Source organism: Nyctibius grandis, chromosome 15 (genome assembly GCF_013368605.1).
Source record: "Nyctibius grandis isolate bNycGra1 chromosome 15, bNycGra1.pri, whole genome shotgun sequence".
In the NCBI taxonomy this organism is placed as follows: domain Eukaryota; kingdom Metazoa; phylum Chordata; class Aves; order Nyctibiiformes; family Nyctibiidae; genus Nyctibius; species Nyctibius grandis.
In genome coordinates this window covers 8,707,348-8,728,078 of record NC_090672.1, presented here as the reverse complement: position 1 = coordinate 8,728,078, position 20,731 = coordinate 8,707,348, and the positions used below count along the sequence as shown (strand labels likewise).

Below are 20,731 nucleotides of genomic sequence, written 5' to 3'. Positions count from 1 at the left end.
CGGGGTTTGGCTGGCTCCCACCCTACCCTCAGCTAGGTCTGGAAAACGAACAAGGTGTGAGCGCTTGCATCTGGTAGTGGTGCCACCTAAAAACTTGGTGGTGGAAACTTATTGGCACCCCGAGGCTCAGACAGCTGGCATGGGTGTAACGTGTTCTTCTGCCCCTGTAGTTCAGGGACTGATCCTGGAGTCTTGTAAGTACAAATTCTAGTTTTGTATTTGCAGGAGTGTTCACGTGGGGAAGAGCTGCGGGATTGTGTTCAGGATTACTGCAGCCTGTTGAATTCCAAATGAACTCTGGCTCTCCTTCAGTGCAGAAGGACTCCTTACGCTTTTCCATAGTCGCTTCAATGCAAAACCAAGTGTGAAATACGGGCATTATGAGTTATTGGAATTTTACATAAGCAAAAAAGGGTGTCTGAAATATTATGCAAGATACAGAGGATCAGGTCCAGAGCTTGAAGGCAGAAAAATTAAATGTGTCCCATTGGTTCTGAGTAAAATGCAAAAAAAGGGGGAAAGGGTTGTAGTGGCTGAGAAATACCAGCTTGTTGCCCTTGCACAGAGATACTCAGTATGTGGGAAGCCTCCTGAGAGAGCACCACGCTGAAATGATTCAGAGTTAAAATATCAGAAGCTTAATGTACAGATTTCATGTGTTTCTGCTTTGCAGCTTTGTGGTGAGAGAGAGGAGGAGGAGGGAAGAAATCCTGTCTGTAAGAGGTTGCTCTGTCAGTCAGGTTTTTTGATAAAGGCATTCCTTTAAAAAAGTTACCTAAACTGTTACGTAGTCAAGGACAAATGTAAATAAGTTGCTGACGGAGCAAGTAATCTTTTCAAGGAATGATGCTGGTGGAGTGGCTTGGGGGCACGACTGCACTGGGAAGAGCTTTTTGAACAAATGTAACCGCTCTTGTAACATGAGTGGAAGTTGACTACAAGTTAATTTCAGAGGTCTGCTTTTGTTGTAATGTTATCTAGATTATTTATCTAGAGTGGGTTTTTTTCCTGCATTTCCCTCCAAACTTTTCAAAAAGTTAAACCAATTGCTAGGTAGTGTGCACAAGAATATAGCCAAGGAGATAAGCAAGGAGACTTCCTTATTATTGGCTAACTTCAATAATCGACTAAATATACTTTAGTTATGTCACAGGCTCGTTCCAAGGATCATCTAGAGAGGAACATCAGCAGTTTGTGCCTGTAAATGTTTGTGTTGGTGAAACGTTAGCATGATCTGAATAACTTAAAAAGAGAAAAAGCCCTGAAAGTTTATCATTATACGAACTTATTCTCATGAATTTATTCTCATCCCCACTGAGGACTCCTCCTTCAATGTCAAAATGATCTTCCATAATCACGCACATATAGAAAGGGAATGTTGAATAAGATTAGCAACATAAATCTCTGCTGCTTCGTAAGTTTTACCCAGCTGCTTGGTGATTTCACAGCTGTTTCTGCAGTTGATAACAATTTCCATCTCTCTGCTCTCTGCAGAGTTGTCACACTGCTCTGCTGCAGATTCTGCCTTGTCCCTATTTGAGTTATGAATCTTGTTTTAAAAAATCTGATAACAGAAATGAACAATAGCAAATATAATGGATTTATGTTTATTACAGGGAGTTCTTGGACTCAGTTTGCCTTTATTTTTTTCTGAGAGGAGTTTTTGGGGTTATATTACTGAGGTTTTGTTATAGTAGAATAGATGTAAAAGTGGGTTTTAGTGGGAAGCGTGTTGTCACTGTCAGTTCACAGCTGGAAGAACCAAAGCACAGGGAGATGAAGTGATTTGCTCAAAGAAACTGGAGACATAGAAGAGACAAAACCCCAAGTATTCTGAGTTGTGATTCACATAGGTGAAGTGAGCAATAGAAATTAAGTTAAATGAAATTTTTAACTACAGAAATTCATGTGCATTACCTTTTCCTGCCTAGCTCTTTCTGGGTGACTTGCCTGGGTTGTGACACTCATTATCAAGACGTCACATCATCAAAGGAAAATGTTACGTAGGGCCAGATATGGGTGGCTGCTGCCAAGAAAAGAGGCAGAAACCACTAAGAGAGCTGGAGGGAGAACATCTCCTGCTTTGGTTAGGACAGGAGCAGGAGTCAGCATGTAGCGGGAGCTTTTCCATGCAGGAGTTTTGTTCTTAAGAAGCTGATAAATATCCAACAACTTTTCTTGTAGGAAACTTCCATGCTAGAATATTGTCACCTCCAATTCATCATTCAGCAACATCTGACACTTCAAAGCCTGGAGCGGCTCTTACTGCTGCATGACTCTGCCTTGAACTGACATATGAGACATCTTAAGCAGTCTTCCTCTGCTTCCTGAGCCAAGGGATTCGTTACGATGGATTTCTCATGGACCTGGTAGGTGTGCATGCTGATGGATTTCATGTCTTTTCAGTAAATCTCAACTTACACTTACCAGTGTGTAAAACATTCTTCTCCCTGTTATCCAGCGTTAGCCACAGAAACACATTCTTCCTCCAAGGCAAAGTAGCTTCTTAAGAACGTACTTCTGGTATGATTAGTGAGAGGATGCTGGTGTTGCCGGGTATCTTTGCCTAAATTTCCTACCCTGAAATTTGAACCAAGTCACCTGTTGGCGTAAGTCAGAAGTGACTTTGCTGGTAATGAGGATCTAGTGCCCCATTTTCTAGGGCTGAATACCTTTACTCACACTTGAAATAGGTTCTGTTGTTTATTTAACTTACGGTATTTCAATAGAGGTTTGTTTATTTGTTTTATATGAATGCCTGTCTGCTTACATCCTATTACAGGCAAGAACTGTGCTCCTTAGAAGTCAACAGGTATTTTGCCATTGACTTAATTTTGGTAGGTTAGGAGATTTTTTTAAAAATTCATGTTAGTTTTGACTGTATAAATATATCTTCTTTCTTCATAAATCTCTGTACAAGACATCTAAGAGACTGCTCATTGGGGATGTGTTTGAAGCAGAAGGACAAGGACTCTAGAGACAGGAGTAAATATACTTTGATTGAATGTGAAAGTTTTTCAGAATAATGGTATTTATTATGAGCCCAATCCAAAGCCTTTTCAAGTTATTGGGAAGTTTCCCTATTGCTGTGACTGTTAGAGTATTTGGACTTTTGAATAGTTACTACAATGTATTTGGAACTAAGAGACCATTTATATGGAAAATGGTTAATTTTTTTCCTCCCTCAAATTTAATAATAAAATATTGAAAAATTGTATTTGGCTAATGGTAAGATCAAAAAAAGGTGACATTTGGGGACCGCATTCTCCCATTGTGCTGAATGTCGTAACGTTTTGTGGATAAGTAATGCAGCAACATAATGGCACCAGCGTGAGTCTCACTGCCATGTAAGTCATTACTGAAAAGGCAGAACTTGGGCTCAGATCTATGTGGGGACAGATCAGTGGCACTCTAGAGCAACCCCGTGGCTTTCCTGGGCTATTTCAACTGATACAAAAGGTGCTTAATCATGTATTATGATTTGAAGGACAAAGCAACAGAACCTAGGAGAACACAGGATATCTAAGGTATCACCACAGATACGTTTGCTTTGTCTGATAAGCACTGATCAGATCCCCTGCCTGCCCTTGGAGATACCAGGTACCTTCACAGAAACACAGAGAATCACAGAATGGTTGTGGTTGGAAGGGACCTCTGGAGGTCATCTGGGCCACCCCTCATGCCACTCAAGCAGCGTCACCTAAAGAAGGCTGCCCAGGACTGTACAGATGGCTTTTGAATGTCTCCAAGGATGGAGACTGCAAAACCTCCCTGGGCAACCCGTTCCAGTGCTCAGCCACCCTCACAGCAAAAAAGTGTTTCCTGATGTTCAGACAGAACCCCCTGTGTTTCAGTTTGTGCCCTTTGCCTCTTGTGTTGTCAGTGTGTGCGCTCAGCGTGCGCTCGGTTGTGTTGTGCTCAGTGTTGTCATTAGGGAAGGAAAGGCCACTGCGTGTGTAGCTGCTGAGCCCCTTGCAGGACTGAGCCCTGAAGGTAGCTGTGTACAGCAAGATACAATATTGAGCTGAGCACTCTTAGAACAGTAGAACAGAAGCTTTGTCAAACCAGATCTGAACTTTCCTTCTCTCTTAGGGTTCAAGGAAACTCAGATACAAACTCTCTGACTAGATACTGACTCTGTGAGTGTGTGTTTAAAAATAGTGAAATCCTCTTTCTCACAAAATATGCAGTCTGTTACATGAGGCACTGAGATACAAAACCAAGGGTGCTCCACAATGGACGAATATATCTTAGCAACAAGGGTGGGAGTGGTGGGAAAGGAAAAGGAGAATACAAGTATCTGGCAATTAACTTCCTAGTCACAGATGTGAAGGTGATAAAAGTGATAAAAGCATTACTGCATTGCCAACGCTCTTCCTTGTTCTCTGAGCTGCATACTATGCTGCTCATAGGAGCAAAAGCTACACAGCCCATACTGGAGAGTGGTGGAGGAGTCCTGTGAGCTACTCCCAGCAGGAAAACCCAGTGGTTCCCCAGTGTCCCAGTCTCTGTTGTATGTGCTAGGGTGCACTAAGCGCACAGCCTGGGCCAAGGCAGCACGGCCGTGGTAGCCTCAGCGTTCTCAGAGGCGCACTGCAGACTCCAAGGTGACCTCCACACCAGCACAATCCCAGTGACATGGCAGAGGTCTGTCATGGCAGCCTGTAGCAGTGGAGAGCCACGGTCTCGTCTGGCCCTGATCAGGTGGACTCCAGTTCTGCACTGGGCTCCATGGAGCCAAAAGCTGTTTTGCCTTATAATGCAGATGCAATCAGACTGTGCATGCTGTCTGGAGGACTGAGAGTGTGTGTACGATATGGAGACAGGAGGAAAGCAACCTACTGTAACTAAGATGGGTAAATATGACTGTAAATCTCCCTCTCACACAGTAACTTGGATGTGGTTTCATGAACTTAGAAGGGACCCATTACTTTTGCTTTAAGCCAATTTAAATGGCAAGCTGACAGTCTGGCATGGATGTTGCTGTAATGGTAGGTTCACCAGCTTTCAGCTGGTGTTTGCCAAGGGCAGGAAACTGTCTTCATCCTCATTCCCCCCACATCTGGACCTGTTCATGAATTTGAATTGTTTTGCTAAGTAGCACTTGCCCTGCGAAGGGTTTCACTGTTCTGTCCTGGTTTTTGCTGGGCCAGTTTTTGCCCATGTTATTGTGATGTACATTGGAGGAAATCTGAGTAATGTGTGTGTATAGGTGTATATATAAAGAAATGGTGTGAAAAAGTGCGTGAGCAAGAGTAGAATTTTTAACCAAAACAGCCTATGAACTTCACCTCCTGGTCAGAAGATGTAATGCCATTGAAATCTAAATTACATCCATAAATACTGACTTCAGTATGTGGGATTTAGCCCACAATACTTTAAGGCTGGTGTCTGTCTTGGTCTGTGACTCTGTTCTTTCTAGCATTTATGCACATGCTGATGACTACCGTTACAATTGATTCAGATCCACCACAAGCAGCAGTGTTACAATTATGCTTGTGCATAAATCCTGGCGGGGTCAGGGTGTCTGCTTGTTTGCGATCCCAAGTGGGATACTTCTATGTCATCCATTTGTCACATATCAGTAACGCTTCTTAGTTGAACTCACGCTCTTCTCTCCACAGTGCAACACGTGTTCAGCAGAGCCTGCTCTAGCCTAAGAATTGACTAAGTCCAGATGATCAAGATGACAAACGAACCTATTAAAGAGGTCCTGGGCGCTCCAAAGCATCCTGATTCTGCAATCACGGAGAAGAGTAATAACAATGACTGTGTGATAACCACCATCCCTCTTGTCAGTGAATGCCAGCTGACTGCAGCAACAGGGGGAGCAGAACTCTCCTGTTACCGCTGCACCATTCCCTTCGGTGTGGTTATCCTCATAGCCGGCATTGTGGTTACTGCTGTGGCGTACAGCTTCAATTCCCATGGATCAATCATCTCAGTGTTTGGATTAGTCCTCTTGTCATCAGGACTCCTTTTGCTGGCTTCTAGTGCAGTGTGCTGGAAAATCAGGCAGCAACACAAGAAAGCAAAGAGGCGGGAGAGCCAGACAGCGCTTGTGGCAAATCAGCGAACCTTGTTTGGTTAAAAAGACAACCAAGAGAAGGCTGGACAGAAGGCTGGACAGAAGGCAGAACCTTTGTAAGTCAACTTGACTATTTATTAGTAGGAGAGATTGCAGGTTTTAATTTAACTGTGGAAGTGAACTGAAATGCAAATGGAATGGATTAAGAAATATTCTTAAAAACTCTGCAAGTGCTCTTAATGTTTTTCTTACTGCGGACTTGGTAGTGATTCTTTTCAAGACAGAGGAAAAAATGCTTTTCCTTCACAGAAAACAGTGTTGTCATAACTGCAATCATCATAACTGCGTTCTCCAACACACTGATCATGTTGGAAAGGGAACTCGTGAGAACTAAGAAAATAATTTGAACTGACTTGAAATGCCAGAGATCTCCTTAAAACATACACTGTGACATTTGACCAGGGAGAAGTCGTGGTATTTGAAGTGACTGCAAGCTTATGGTCAGATTGCCTGTGACTGAAATTGTAGCTCAAAACCCCCCCCCAAACAACCCAATAACAACCAAACACACTCCAGATTGCTCAATAAGCTGATTCTTATATTTTATGTAACTTTACCCTCCCAATATCTGTGGTACTTCCCCCCTTTTTTAAACCAACTAATATTAATTTTGTTTTACTATTGAATAGAAATAGGTAGAAATGCGTAATTATATTATCTAACCTAAATAATGAGATATGATTACAGCTTAAAACATGAGACATTTTTTGTAAATTAAAGTGGTCAGGTTTAGCACTTTTGATTATTTTGCTATAAAATTAAAAAGTAAATTTCATTAAAATAATATTCAGTGCTGCTAGACCTTTAGAAAATCTTTTTTTAATCGCTATCAAGATAGCTTGTATCTTCAACTTTGATTGCTTTATGATTCTATTTTTGTAGAACACCACCTGTGACAATAACTGTGAACATATGTACTGCTGATCTCTTCCAAAAATCTCTGTAGGCTATGGGTTTTGGTTTGATATCCCATCCCTTTTGCAGCTTGATTAACAACTCAGTTATTGAAAAATCATAACGGTCAGTTCTGTAGACACTTACTGGCATAGTCAGTTTTAGACACAACTATTAATAATTCCTTGCGGAAGCAAAGTCATCTGTGTAATAAGTGTTTGCTGAATGAGCTCTGGGATTATGAATCTTTACGAACAGCAGGTGCCAGGTGTCCCCCGTCTGTTTCTGAGATGTTTGATTCTGTAACTCTTGTGTCCTAGAGGTCTTCCAGCTTTACTCAGGTGATGAATAATTGAGGGGCTGGTCCCAAATTGAAGCAAACCCGAACACATTATTTTGTCATCTATATCTTGAAGGACAAGTTGTGCTGAGCCAAGTCACAGGCTTCCACCCCAGTGTGTATGAGGGTGTCAGAAGGCAGAGGGGCTGCATGGAGTCCTCTCTCTGTTTTTTCCCTCTCTCCCCCGACCCTGCCCTTACTCTCTCCAGACTCAAAAGGTCTGGATGTGATTTTTGCTTTCCACTGCTGCAGCGAGCAAGGCCTGTGCTCGTGTGCCTCCTCTTCGCCCTCCGGAGCCTCGGCATCCACGATGGCTGTGGCGATGCCGCTGCAGAGTGCAGGTGCCGCAGGGGATAGCCTTCTGCAGGCCATCCCAGAGCCGTACGCTTCTCCTGCTGAAATCACCCAGGCATTCTGGCTTAGGTGCTGCCTTTTCCTCTGCTCTCCCTGGTTAAAGCTTGTTACATCCATAACTTATCCCCGGATTTGCAAAGTGCACTTCGTGTTTTAAATAGAGCAAGCTATATGTATGGGAGGGGATGTTTGGAGTCAGTATTTGCGTTGCCACACTCCATGGTTACCAGACGCTATAATAAAATCACTTGCATCAGAGGAAAGCTGACAACACATTTTAGCACTTCCATAGCCCTACTTAATCACGGCAGGAAGCTTTCCTGCTGCTAGGAGAACATGTTGCGTCACCGGAACATCTGACACCGGTGTCTAATGTCAATCACTTTGCTTAAGGTCATTAAAAATATTAGGGTGTCCCCTTACGATATACAGGTTTTGCATGAGTGACAATTCATGGGAAATGCATAGCATGATAAATAATGGAACAGGTGGACTAAAGTGGTGTCTTTCCGGTTTAAAATGAGAAAAGTGATTGACATTAGCAAAGCTGGATAAGCTAAATAGGGCTATTTATTTTTTTTTCCCCTGGGAACACAATAGTTTTTCTGACTCCTTGTTCCCCCTCCCCATTTCTTTTTCCTCAGTGGAATTTTGCAGGCTGCCGAGGAGAGAATTGCAGGGCCTGTAGAGATGCAGTGATTTCCACCACACACGTGTAGCAGCTCAGCCCCATGATTTCCAGGCTGAACCCAGAGCAGAAGCAGCCTGTTGCGCTCTTCAGAAGCCTTTCCCGTACATGGGTCCTCCCTTCGCCATTGCTGTGGTACAGGCGAGCTTGCATGCGGCGTGTGGAAGGAAGGTAGAGTTGCAAGGTGAGGCTCTGCTCTGAGTTAAAAGAAAAGGCCAAACTCAGAGGAACGAAGGCAATGGGGTTTTAGGAGCAGTTTTTTCAGGAAGGGTAAATAAGAGTGAGTAAGGGTTGCTCTGCTACTACTAGAGGACATGTCCTTTCTGTTATATCTGCTCTCTTTTATATTTGCACTGCATATACAAGGACACACCAGAGTGCCTGCACCACCCTCTGCCTTGCTAATTGTGGGGCATCTAGGCCTTAAGCAGCACGTAAGCAGTGACAGACAGCATTGCAATGACCCTAGGCATGATCCCCTGGCACAGCAAAGCTTCAGGTATAACATGGTGTCCTGTAATACCAGCTGGTAATGACAGGTTGAGAGGCCTCTGGGTAATGCGGGGCTGGCATAGCACACACTACTGCACTCAGTAGCACCGGCTGTATCCTGGTGAGACAAGGTACATGCACAAGCATCTTCATATCAAGCAGTGAGTGAAGGTCTGCCCAGGAATTCACTCATTTGTCCTTTATTCAGAGAAGCAAAATAATCACTTTATGGGGAAGAATCCCAGCACCTGGTCCTGATGTCCTGCAGGAGCAAGGCAGAGGTTGTGAACAGTTCAGTCAGAGACCTCGTGCTGTTGAAAATGTTTTCACATGTTTCATCACTAAATTGCCACATGGCCTTGGAAACTGGCACAGACTTCTCCACCGTGATTTGTGTGCATTGATTTGGGGACAATCTGAAGTAGTGGTAGCATCTTTTCTGAATGACCAATGATGACATCCAACACAAGTCTCAGAGTCTATATCTTTTCTTTCTGCAAATCTACATATTACAGATGTTTTCATTACTATACTCTCTCTCTCTGCACCCCTTGTCCTCATTCCAACACAGGAACAATACATTCTTTTTAGCCCTTAAAAAAAATCATTCTGGGAGAGGTGCTAACGTGAGTACAGTGTGGCAGGCTTAGCACCTTCATTTGTCCAGAAACTGGTGATATTGTTAGGTCTGAAATGTTTTTTACAAGGGCACATTTACAGTGCTTTCACAAGGGTCAACCCCCTCGAACTGGTCAGCTACAAACAGTAAAATTTCTGCTTCAGCTTTTGAATCTTGTTACCTGATCTGGATTGATTTGTGGTGTCATGCCTGGATGCTGGGTCATGCAATCCACTGAGTCTTTGATATAAAGCCATTTGGAACTCCACAGTTGCTTTTTGGTGTTTCTCATGGGAATCTGAAAGGCAAAAGTCAGCCTGGAGGATGCAACCCTGCAGAGATCACAGTGACTTTCCAGTTCAGAAACACCTTCCCTTCTGGTGTGAAAAGGCTTTGAATGTGACAAATGGTATTTCGGTTCTGGGAGAGGTTGGGTGGGAGCTGATGCAAATTTTATTGTCACAATTGCTTGTCTCTCCCTTCCTGAAAGCTCTGGCAGCATTGCGCAAGCAAAATTGCCCTCACAAGGATAGAAAATTATCTAATAGGGGAATTGCGCTGGTGCACTGGGCAAATGTTACAGGGATCTTAAATAATAATTTCAAAACCTAAGCACAGGAAATTGTGTCTGTAACTACACCCTGTATTGCTATTGTACACAAAGCCAGTTATAGTCTGGGACAGTATTTTAAAATAATAATCAGTTTGGTATGACAATGCTTAGTATTTGTTCAAGTCAAAACGCCCAATTTATGATTCCCCAGTCACTTAACATGTCATGTTTTGTACGTGACTGTGGTTCTAATACCATAATTTGCCAGATTTGGAAAAAAAAAGAAAAAAGAAAAAGAGAGGGAGAAAGGTTAGTTTTGTGGACTTGTGTCAAGAATAAGTTTCTCTGCCTTGGACACTTGGGAGAGCTCCTGTTACCAAATAACGAATGAACAATATTACTGCAGCTCTAGAGAACAGGAACCAGGCTCAGAGTATGGAACGAAGAAAGGCCTGAGAGTGTCCAGAAGGATCAGGCCAGGAACCAGCCCTCTGGAATATCTCATATTCTTGCCTCAGCTTTGCTTGCCCAGAGTCAAAGTCCAGGGCTACTGCTCCCTTAATATCTGACATGGAGTTTGTTGCATATTATTAGCAGGTTTCATTAATTTGTTTTTACAATGGGCTCCAATATAAGAAGAGCAGAACAATATTGGCAGCCATCATTTTGCATATGTATTTCCAATACCTCTGATGCCTTTAGATCGTAGGATGTTTTAGCTATATCAGCATAAATCTTTGTCAATTATAAAGGGCTTTTATACGTAAAAGTACATTAACACATCAAGAATTGCACTGTATGATGTGAAAAATGATATAAATCCTGGCAAAACTCTATGTGTAGACTAAATCTTACAGGCTAAACCATAGGGGAGAACAATAGTCTTAAACTGCAGAATCAACGTGAATTTTTGGCTTTTATTCAGGTTGTTGATGTCACTATTAACATGACAGAGGACCTAATCCTTCCTCTTGTGAGCAGCCAGTTGGAGTCCTATTGTCCTAAATCCTGCATCCAAACTTTTGCTTTTGTGGCAAACATGGCATTTTTGAAAACATTTTTTTTTAATTGATTGCTTTCACTTCTTAAGTCCTCTGTGCTTTCTAGAGTAAGAGAAATAAAGTATTAAACTTTAAAAACCAAGAGGAAAAGAGGGAAGAAAGAGAAGAACACACAACAGCAAATGTTGGACACCACATAAAGTCATGGAGGGATAATAGAGCTTTACACAAGTGCCTTGTTGAAAGATAGAGACTTTTAAAAATCTGTGAGTCTTGTTTCAGATACATTCTTGGCTATATCCTGTTTCATTCTTATAAAATGCCTGAAGTCCCCGGGTTAACATCTGTCTTAGATCTTACCTCATATTTCTTCTCCTTTTCTGTTTCCCAGGAACCAGTTAGCTCAGCAAAAGGTAGAAGTTTAATTTCTTACCATCTTTTGCAATCTGAGTGAAATTAAAATGGCCATTTGGGATTTGCAGAGGCAGTGCCCCTGTAGTTTTGTAAGTTATAAGGCATTCAGCCACAGTGTACTCTTGAAGAGGTAGGCACTACATAGAGGTAAAGATTTCTGTACTGCAGCAAGAGATGTCAGTGAATAATCTATTAAAAAAAAAAAAAGTAAATAACACCAGAGCAGCCCTTCACCACCTCTCCTCAGCCACATTCCCTTTCAATCTGAAGGCCCAAGTTTGTGAATAGAGTTAACAGCTTTCCTGGAAAACTGGCCCATGACATTATTTCCTTGTGAACTCCATCCACCTGTCATGTTAGGGCTTGGTGCGACGCCAGCACTGGCAGGAAATAATAGGCAGCAGGATGCTGGTGTGTGTCGATGGCCCTGACCCTCCCATTCCTGAACATGAATAAGCTTGGAGCTCACAAGGCGTCACAGCAGCGCGGCTTCTGGGCCCACAGAAACGCATGGGTGGGATGCACAGCCACTAAAATAACATCCAGCCAGCCGAGCCGCAGCAACAGAGCTGCATGGGAAGAGATGGTGTCACATTCTCGCTGCCTGCTGCTCTTTGTTCTTTTGCCCACGCTCTCCCTGCGCAGCGGATAGTACAATGGCTGCTTAACAAAGAAACAAAAGTACAGAGTACGCCTGTATGTGAATTAGCTGTGATTCCCCAAAAGAACACAAAGGGTTCACTGAGCAACTTTCACCACTTCTCGAGGGAAATGCACTGGCAAGGGAACATAAGCTATCAGCTTGAAATGGTTTGCAACTAGCTTTCTCCTGATACCGCACTGTTGGCCCTGGGAAAGGTAGTTCAATTCAGTATTTAGCAGGACAAACTCTTGGGAGATTAAATGTTGGTTTAAGGGAGCCCAAATCAACCCATAAATGAGACTTGGGTTCAGTTTGTGTCATGGTGTAAACTGAAGTGTGCGTTCTCCAAGACTACTCCAGCAGCCCCTTGTCTATCTGGGTACTTGGCATCCCCAAATCCTTCACAGACGTTGGGCAGAGTGCAGAGAGGAGGATAGGAAGGCTTATTATTCCCACTTTCCCCTCTGCCAGACCACATGTGACAAAATCTGTTTAGGTTCTCATATGGCAATTCTTCTCCGAGGTACTCAGAGTATTAATCTGGAATATTAGTTCTCCTGCTTCTCATCTGAAAGTTGTAGGAGATAGCTGTGCTCTCCTGGAGGACATCTCATTTTTAAACGCAAAGTCACTAGTCCATTTTTTATTATCTTGATCTGTTCTGTATTTGTTAAAAAAAAAAAACAAACCAAACAGAGAAAAGATCATACACACACACACACACACACACATGCTGCTTTGACTACACGTAGGCACAAGTAGCCTGAGATATGTGTACTTCTAATGCTTGCAGCAGAAAAATGCACTCCCCCAAAGGAAGCTTCTTCCCAGGACTGATGGCTGAGAGCCAGAATAATTGCTGGAGGGGCCGAGCATGTTGGGGCTGCAGCTGAAATGAAAGTTTGTTTGTAAGGCAGTGCTCACCATCTCCCCACTCCCTTTGCAGTCTGATGGTTAAGCTAGCTCTGGCTTCTTGTGGTGAGATGTCTGCTCCTCTGAATCAAGCCATGATCATTTTTCCTCATCTTCCATGTAATGGAAGAGCTGAAATCCCACTGTACTTCACATCATGTAACTCATGAGTTCCTCAGTTAAGAGTGCTGGGGTCAGATCCACAGTCCGTGTGAATAGGCTTAGTCCCCTGGAATCGGTGGGGTATGTTATGTATGACCATCTGTGTTGCCACTTCTGTTCTGTTTTTAGCTAGATAGAGACAAAGAAAATTTCATTCTTTGCTTCAAAGAATAACTCTGCTAGCACACAAGCAAAGGGCTTTTCAGCCATCACTCTGGCTTGTAAAATAAATTTGTAAAGAAACATCCTATCTCTTAGCCATTTCCCTATAAATATTTTTCCTAAGAATGTCCAATGACTGGATCAATTGTTGCCTGTTCTTGGACAAAACTGGTACAGCTTAAGTTTAATGAAATCCAGGCTTGACGCAAACTTTTTTGCCCAAAGGCAAAACTGCTGAAGTGAGTAATCTCATTCCTGTGCAAAGATCAGAAAGACGGTCAAGTTATTGCTAATGTTTCAGCTCTTTCAAGATGAGTGATTAAGTATGATAGGTCCATTTGCCTTTTAAAACTTAAAAAACCCCAACAACCTAGAAAACAAGCTTTTCTTCGTTGTCAAAATGTTTCAGTTCCTCCATCACAGCAGCTGGGACATGACAGGCATCGTAGCCTCAATTGCCACCAGCTCCAAGTATTGTGAAAAATGTAAACCATCAATGTTGGGCATAGCGTTCATATCACATTCACTGACTTGCTCAAGTTCTGCCCCACTGTGTGATGACATCAGTGGGGCTAAGATGGCTTTTCTGAGCAGCCACCTCTTCCTCACTGTAGCCCAGGCTGCTTGATCATGCCAGGCAGGACTAGAGGGACTTATCTTCAGACACAGAAAAGTGCAGTTGGACTGTAAAGTCACCAGAAGTGAAAGCATCAAGCCTGGACCTCAGGACAGGACAAAAAATAATCAGGGAGAATCCATGTGGACATGCGTGTTTTGCTCATACTAATGTTAAAGTAGAGGTAAGTACTGCAGAGAAGGACTGAAGCACATTGGCAACCAGCTTGGAAAGGCTTTCACCATTGCTGCTCATGATGTGTCTGGTCCCTGGCTAGATAAAGGGCTTTGTTTTGCTCTGTATAAAGCAGATGACAGGCAGGAGATCTGGGCTCCACACAGGGTGTTGCCAGACGCCCTGGAGCATCTGAGAATCACAGTATGTTGTTGCTAATGCATTTCTGGTGGTGGCTTTGTGGGACTTCAGGGAAACTGGTCATTAGATCATTTCCCATAGGCCACCAACTGGGGACTTGATCAGATGGCATCAACTTTCACTTAGGTCTTTGGTCAAAATGGTCAATAAAAACCATTCTCCTGGTGGTGGTAAAACCATTTGTGCTTCTGTTAAAGAATTACTACTCAATTGCCTTTGTAATACAACAAGCTCTTTCCAGTCAGAGCTACAAAATTTAAAACTGGCACCAGAACTGGCTGTTACTAAACTCAACTGCACAGGAGTTGGCAGACAGACATTCCCCCACCCAGCAAGTCCTGTTCTACAGCTGCCCTGGACCTCAGCACTTCTCCAAAACTTCGCTGGGTTTTTACAGGACTCAGATCTCTTAATGCATTAACTCTGCGTGTATTTTCTGTTAGCTGCACACTGAGCTATGGAGTGACCAGTAAGAGCAGCCGATGGCTGTGCGTGACAGAGCAGGGTGCTGCGGGGAACTGGGACACGCATGGCCCCGTTTCCCATCGCACGGGTGAGCAACAGCTGCCTCCCACTGCCGAGCCGACCGTTGCGTACGGCTCCTGCCGTTCTGACGGTCTCCTGTCCCCCAGAGCCCCGGTGACATGCTGTGCCAGGCCAGCACCTCGTACCGACCGCCGATCCGCAGCGCCGGCGGAGCCGCCTGCGCGGAGCCCTTTGCGCAGCGCGGAGCTCCCGCGGGAGCGCCCCGGGACGCGCGTTCGGGATATTTCTGAGCGCCATCTACTGGAGCGCGATCGGGTTCCGCGGTGTTCGCACACTCGGTGTCCTGCCTATGTAGTCGTACACGCACGATACTCCGCGTTGAGAGGAATGAAGGATTTCAAACTGAGGAGAAGGAGGAGAAGCCTCCAGCACGGCGGTGCTCCCGCGGGTGATGGGCGTCCCCGCAGTGTCACAGAGAGCACCTCGCCGTGCTGCCGTCTCCTCATGGTTCTGACACTCTTTAATTTTCTAGGGTGAAAGATTTCCAAATGCTAGAGTTACAGCTGGTCAGAAACTCCCAAGTGAATCGCCTTCCACTGGAAAACGGTGACCTGATTAACTCAAAACATTTCATAGAAATGTAACGATTTTGTTGCTTATACACGTTTACAGGAAATTGTAATCATTGTATTAACACATTTAATCTTCAACTGCATTGTTTTTAAAAGATCAAAAACAGAAAGATGACACAAAACGTTTTCATCTTGCTGAAATGAAATATTGTACACATACATGAAAGCTCTATACCTAAATCCATGCGTAGACAAACTCCTGAGACTGAGATCTGCATCCTGATTTGGGGACGTAATAAAACGAGAACAGTCCTGGAATTTTTCATGGATTGAAATTCCAGACTGCGAAGAGCTCCAATCCCTTAATTTTTATTTCTCTATTCTGTGTTGTTTTGAGAGAAAATAACCTGAATTGGGAAATTCTTTCTCTCCATTTCTGTCCGTGCAGACAGTGCTGATACCTTGCTAAACCCTAATTCTGCCGACGTACTCAGTTCAGCAAAGCAGACTGTTGGCAGTTTCAGTTTCCTGTAGCAGAGGCAAACCTTTTGTACTTTTTCCCTTTGGGCAGTTTTCTTTTTTCCCAGCGTTAGAAGTGTGCGAGGTGTTTCCAGCTGGGAAATGCACGTTGCAGGCAGCGAGGCCAAATGCACAAAGAGAAAGGAGTCTTGGTACAAGTTACGACACCGACATCTGGCATATAGATTTGACGTCTCTGTCGCCTCCTTTGCTGGACAATGCTCTTGTCCCCAGAGTGAAGTCTTTGTTACACGCTGGAACTCTGCGAATGTGACTGGCATCAGCTCTGCAGAGTACTTTGAGAGAGTTCTCTTTTGCACAGATCTGTCATTTCAAAGAAGTAAAATCTTCTCCTCAGGTCTCCCTAGCATCATGCCCTGAACATCAGGTGTTTGGGAAGCCAGCCCCTGTTGCAGGAAGCTGTAGTCTGAACACAGGACAGCAGACATCAAGCTGGGCTGAAGAATGGTTTGGAGCACATGAGACAGAGAAATGTTTGGGAGAGAAGTAGCAGTCACAGCTTGTTCTCCAAATAACTGTTGCAAAAAACGGCCAGTTTTTACCAGGAGCTAGAGGGCTGTTGTTCAGACTCGGGCACTGTTAGCTCCTGATGCTGACACACCATCTGTGGGGGATGACTGCTATTTCCATCTCATTCAGCCACTTGTTCTAGCTGCTTTGGGATGGGCTGGCTGTGCAGAGGGATCATTTACTCACAGGGACAAGTCTGAGAAGGAGCCATGTGAAGGACACCATGCGAAGTCACTCTTCACTTTCTTTCCAGTTTAAAAGTGGTAGTAGGAGGCTTGTTCTGTGGGTGTGATGGTGCTTGGGGATTTATATTTAATTTCTAGATCTGCCCTGGAGTGAGGCCCTTTCCAGTCTTTGTGGTGTGTATGGGACACACCACAGACGGTGCTTCTTGATCTGCCTTGCTGGTGGGACTGCAAGCTCCCCGGCGCGGGGCTGTCTCTGCCCGTGTAGGTGTGTGGGGCACAGCGCAGCAGCGAGCGGCCGCCTCCAGTGCTCCAACGCCCGTGCAGCTCCAGCAGACCAGCAAGGCGTTCAGGAGGCCAGTCGCTTGAAAGCCCCTGGAGAACATGCATTACAGGCAGGAGAGGAGAAGAAATCCTCATTTGCAGCACAGAGAGATGTTGTGTGCCAGTTGTTGATAGGGGTGAGGTGGGCAGAGCTGTTCTGCATCCACTGCACATCTCACAGGCAGAAGGAGCAATGGTGTAAATTGTATTAAATGGTCTGATTAGATTTCTTTTTTCCAGCAAAATTTAAATCCACCTTGAAACAAAGTTTTCCCTTGGGCTAGTGCAGCAGTTCAGCTGAACGTAAAAGATGCTATTGAAGCAATTTTTGGCATGGAACTGATTAAGTACCGTGAAGTCAGAACTAAAAGCTTGCAGTTCAGCAACATGCATAGCATGAAATTACATTCCTGGACATGTGAATTATATCATAGTCAGAACTTATGGCCATCTGACAACTGCCTTGGGAAGTTTTATATTAAAGTCTTGTCAAGCATTACAAGTGTCCTAAAGTGATGATGGAATGACTGATTAGAGAGGGGCCTGTAGCATAGCTGGCAGCTGCTAATGAGTGGCCTTGAACTGCAGAGAAACGCTCCAGGCTCCTAACGAAGAACGTATTCTAAAACATTAGCTCATTTTAAGGGATTTTTAAGTCTGTAAATGAACATGTGTATCCACAAAGTGGCCTTCTTCTGTGCGATCAATGAGCATACCTAGGTGCTAGAAAGGGAGAAAATAAAAAACTGTGTTGTTTTTTGAGTGGAGACCTTGATAGTGGGTCCAAGAAGAGAACTCAGCTCCTGTCTACATCTTCTCTAAATTTACTGTTTCTTGCAGAGAATGGAAAGAAAAGTATCTACTTTTTATTAGGATCTTTTTTACTACTGGCATGTTTCCATCATCTTATTTGATATATGAAGCATAAATAGACAACTTTCTCATGCAAGGGCTGTGTTTATATAACGCAGTCTTATCATATGATGTTGGAACATTTTGATAGTGTTTGCCAAATATAAGCTTGTGGCTCAAGTTTCTGGATATATTTAAAAATTTTCCAAGATGGGCTCATTAGCTACACTTCCTATTAGACACTTGCTCCTAACTGACAAAATGAATTCTGATTCGATTTTCTCAAAGTTATTTTTTCAGACATTATTTGTTTTGTTGTTTGTTTTTTTTAACATCTGTTCAATTAAACAACATATTATCCTTGTGCATATAAACAATCATCCTGTTATGCCTTACTCTTTTCTTCACTAAAGTAGATGATCTGAAAATATTAATTCTCCAAGCTCAGAAATATGCCCTGAGCAACGCACCTATAAAAATATACAATATAAAGAAACTGCAGCGCTGCCTTCATTCTGAATGCACCAGATGATATCTTTGTCTCACTGGTGATAATAACACAACTTTCAGATTGCCATAAAACCAAAATTTCACCCACAGTTGTCTGGCTGTTGACAACTACTTTTTCATTATAAAAGGAATTTCATCTTCATGACAGTTTTATGGAACTGAGGAAAGAAATTTATAACATTCACTAAATCAAAATAGAAAATCATTTCTCTCAACTAAATTTGAGGAACTTTTTAGTAACAGATGCCTCTGGCAGAGTCACCTGGTCCAGAATCCAGTAGCGGATCTTTCCACGCTCTCTGTGGGCTTTATCCAAAGTGCATAAAGAAAGAAGGTTCATTTGCTACAAGCATGAAACTGCACTAGAATGCATTAAACCTATTCGATGGCAGGGAATTCAAGTTTCAGGGTTTATTTTCTCATAGTGAAAGTCATTTGGTTTGGGGCCATCAATTAAGTAATTCAAAAATCCAGCAGAGCCACAGTCTAATTATAATCTAATCACATTGCAGTAAAACTGCAAAATAATCACAGTTGTCATTCCTACACAAAAGGTTGCTGTTAGCTGTCAATCTTTCTATCACCAACAGGAAAGTCAGCTTCCACACTGTTTACAAGCCTCGCTTAGGGAACCATGGGCCTAAATCCTAAACAAACTTCCTCTGCAATAATTGCTAACATGATAGCACAACGTGGAGACTTTGTCTCTAGAAGTCCATTATTCTTTAAATTGTTGTATCGCAAAGCCAGCTCTCTCCAACACTCATATTGTTTGTTCAGATGCCAGAGGTTCTTGGTAGTATCACAATGAGCTTAGAAAGCAGCCTTTCCAAAAACTAGCATTATTTGAATGCATCCAAAGAATAGCAATTAAACTCAGCATCAAATCCCCTTATTCCCTGGTCTACGTATTTTATTTGGAAACCATTGAATACATTTGTTCAGATAAAAGTCACTGTGAGGACTGCTCTTGGGGATGACTTTCTGCTATTGTTGCAAATTCAGCAAAGAATACAGAGACCCTTAAGGTTAAACTAGGGTGCTAATGCTCTGCTGAACCAAGCCTAAGGTAGTGCATGTAACTCCTGAACCAAACACTGTCCCACTTCTTGTACCTCTGCCCTTCAGTGATACCTCAACGGGTCAGGCAGAAAGGTGGAAGGAGGTGTCTTTCAAACTGCACATCATGGTTTGTACCATGAAGGTTTCACAACTCCTTGTCACTATGATGCATTTTTCCCATAGGCCAGGGAAGGCATTTGCATACAATGAGAATATTTTTTCTAAGTGAAAACAAAGCACAGTCCTATTTCATGTCTTTCAAGGAAGGTTTGGAGGATAGCCATATACATTTTGAAATCCCTGGACAAGAAATAAGTCATTAAAACAGATTTTGCAAGATGTGGGTTTTTTACAATAAAGGGAAGGAATGGACCTCCTGTTCATTTTAGATCCTAAGAGTAATATTTCATTACGCTCTTTCCAAAACAAAAGCACAATAACAAATTGATTGCTTTAAGTTCCTTATTCAGGAACATTCCAATAACATAACACCTTACGCTTTGGCTTCTGTAACAGCTTTTCCCTGAGCTCTTGACTGCAGGGTTCTGGCTTTTGCTGAGTTAACAGCATGTTCTCCAGAGTAATGATTCTGGAGGCAATAAGGAAACAGTAAAATGGAGCCTGGATACAAGATACAACATGCTTGAGACCTCAGACAGACCGCTGTATATTTTGCATGGTCAGTCTTAGATTTCATGTTTAAGCGCACAACACTCAGAACATCCATTGTGCCTGTTGTAAAGGTTCTTCTACATTTCTCCATGAAACAAATTCTCTTGGGCTTTTATATACTTACCTGTGTGAGAGTGTGTGTGTGTGTGTGTGTGTGTGTACACATGTATATATATATAAAACTGAACCTTTAATATTTTTTCCTTCAAGAAATGATACAAGCTTTAAAAATACTTTTATTATCAGAAGCGCCCCTTTCTTTGCAGTTTAAAGCTAGGATTAACTGAATTATTTACAGCTGTCAGTGATCTTAATTGGTTTCTAATGAACCAGAATGCATTATAAATGTAATTGCAAGCCAACCTGAGCTCCCAGTAAACTGAAGGCTCTTACTGATGTCAGTAGGATATGCAGGTTTGTAAGATTGTGATTTTTTTTTTGTTGAAAGAGCTGCTTCTATAATTGTTTGGTATACTGAAAAAATATGGTTTAATTACAAACTAAGATGGTAAGCCACAAAAGCAAAGGTGGGTTCTGTGCATGGCCTAGTGTCTGTATCAAGTTTGCATGTTAGAACACTGAGAATCGTGTTGCCTGGCCTAAGCAATTAATTATCATTTCTGGTGGTATTTGTTGAGCCTCTTGGTGCACTTTGAGATTGATTTCTAGTTCAATTATCTGCTAAAGCATAAGAAAATATATTTT

The 20,731-nt window shown here is 42.9% G+C and overlaps 1 protein-coding gene across 1 annotated transcript; it reads left to right on the top strand.

Annotated features, from left to right (window-relative positions):
- The first annotated feature begins 2,188 nt into the window (after window positions 1-2,188).
- TMEM100 (transmembrane protein 100) lies at window positions 2,189-8,382 on the top strand. The gene is made up of 3 exons (XM_068413516.1): window positions 2,189-2,369; window positions 5,625-6,144; window positions 8,321-8,382. Exon 2 carries the CDS (start codon window positions 5,678-5,680, stop codon window positions 6,089-6,091), a length of 414 nt encoding a protein of 137 aa, XP_068269617.1. The 5' UTR covers window positions 2,189-2,369; window positions 5,625-5,677; the 3' UTR covers window positions 6,092-6,144; window positions 8,321-8,382.
- The last annotated feature ends 12,349 nt before the right edge of the window (window positions 8,383-20,731 follow it).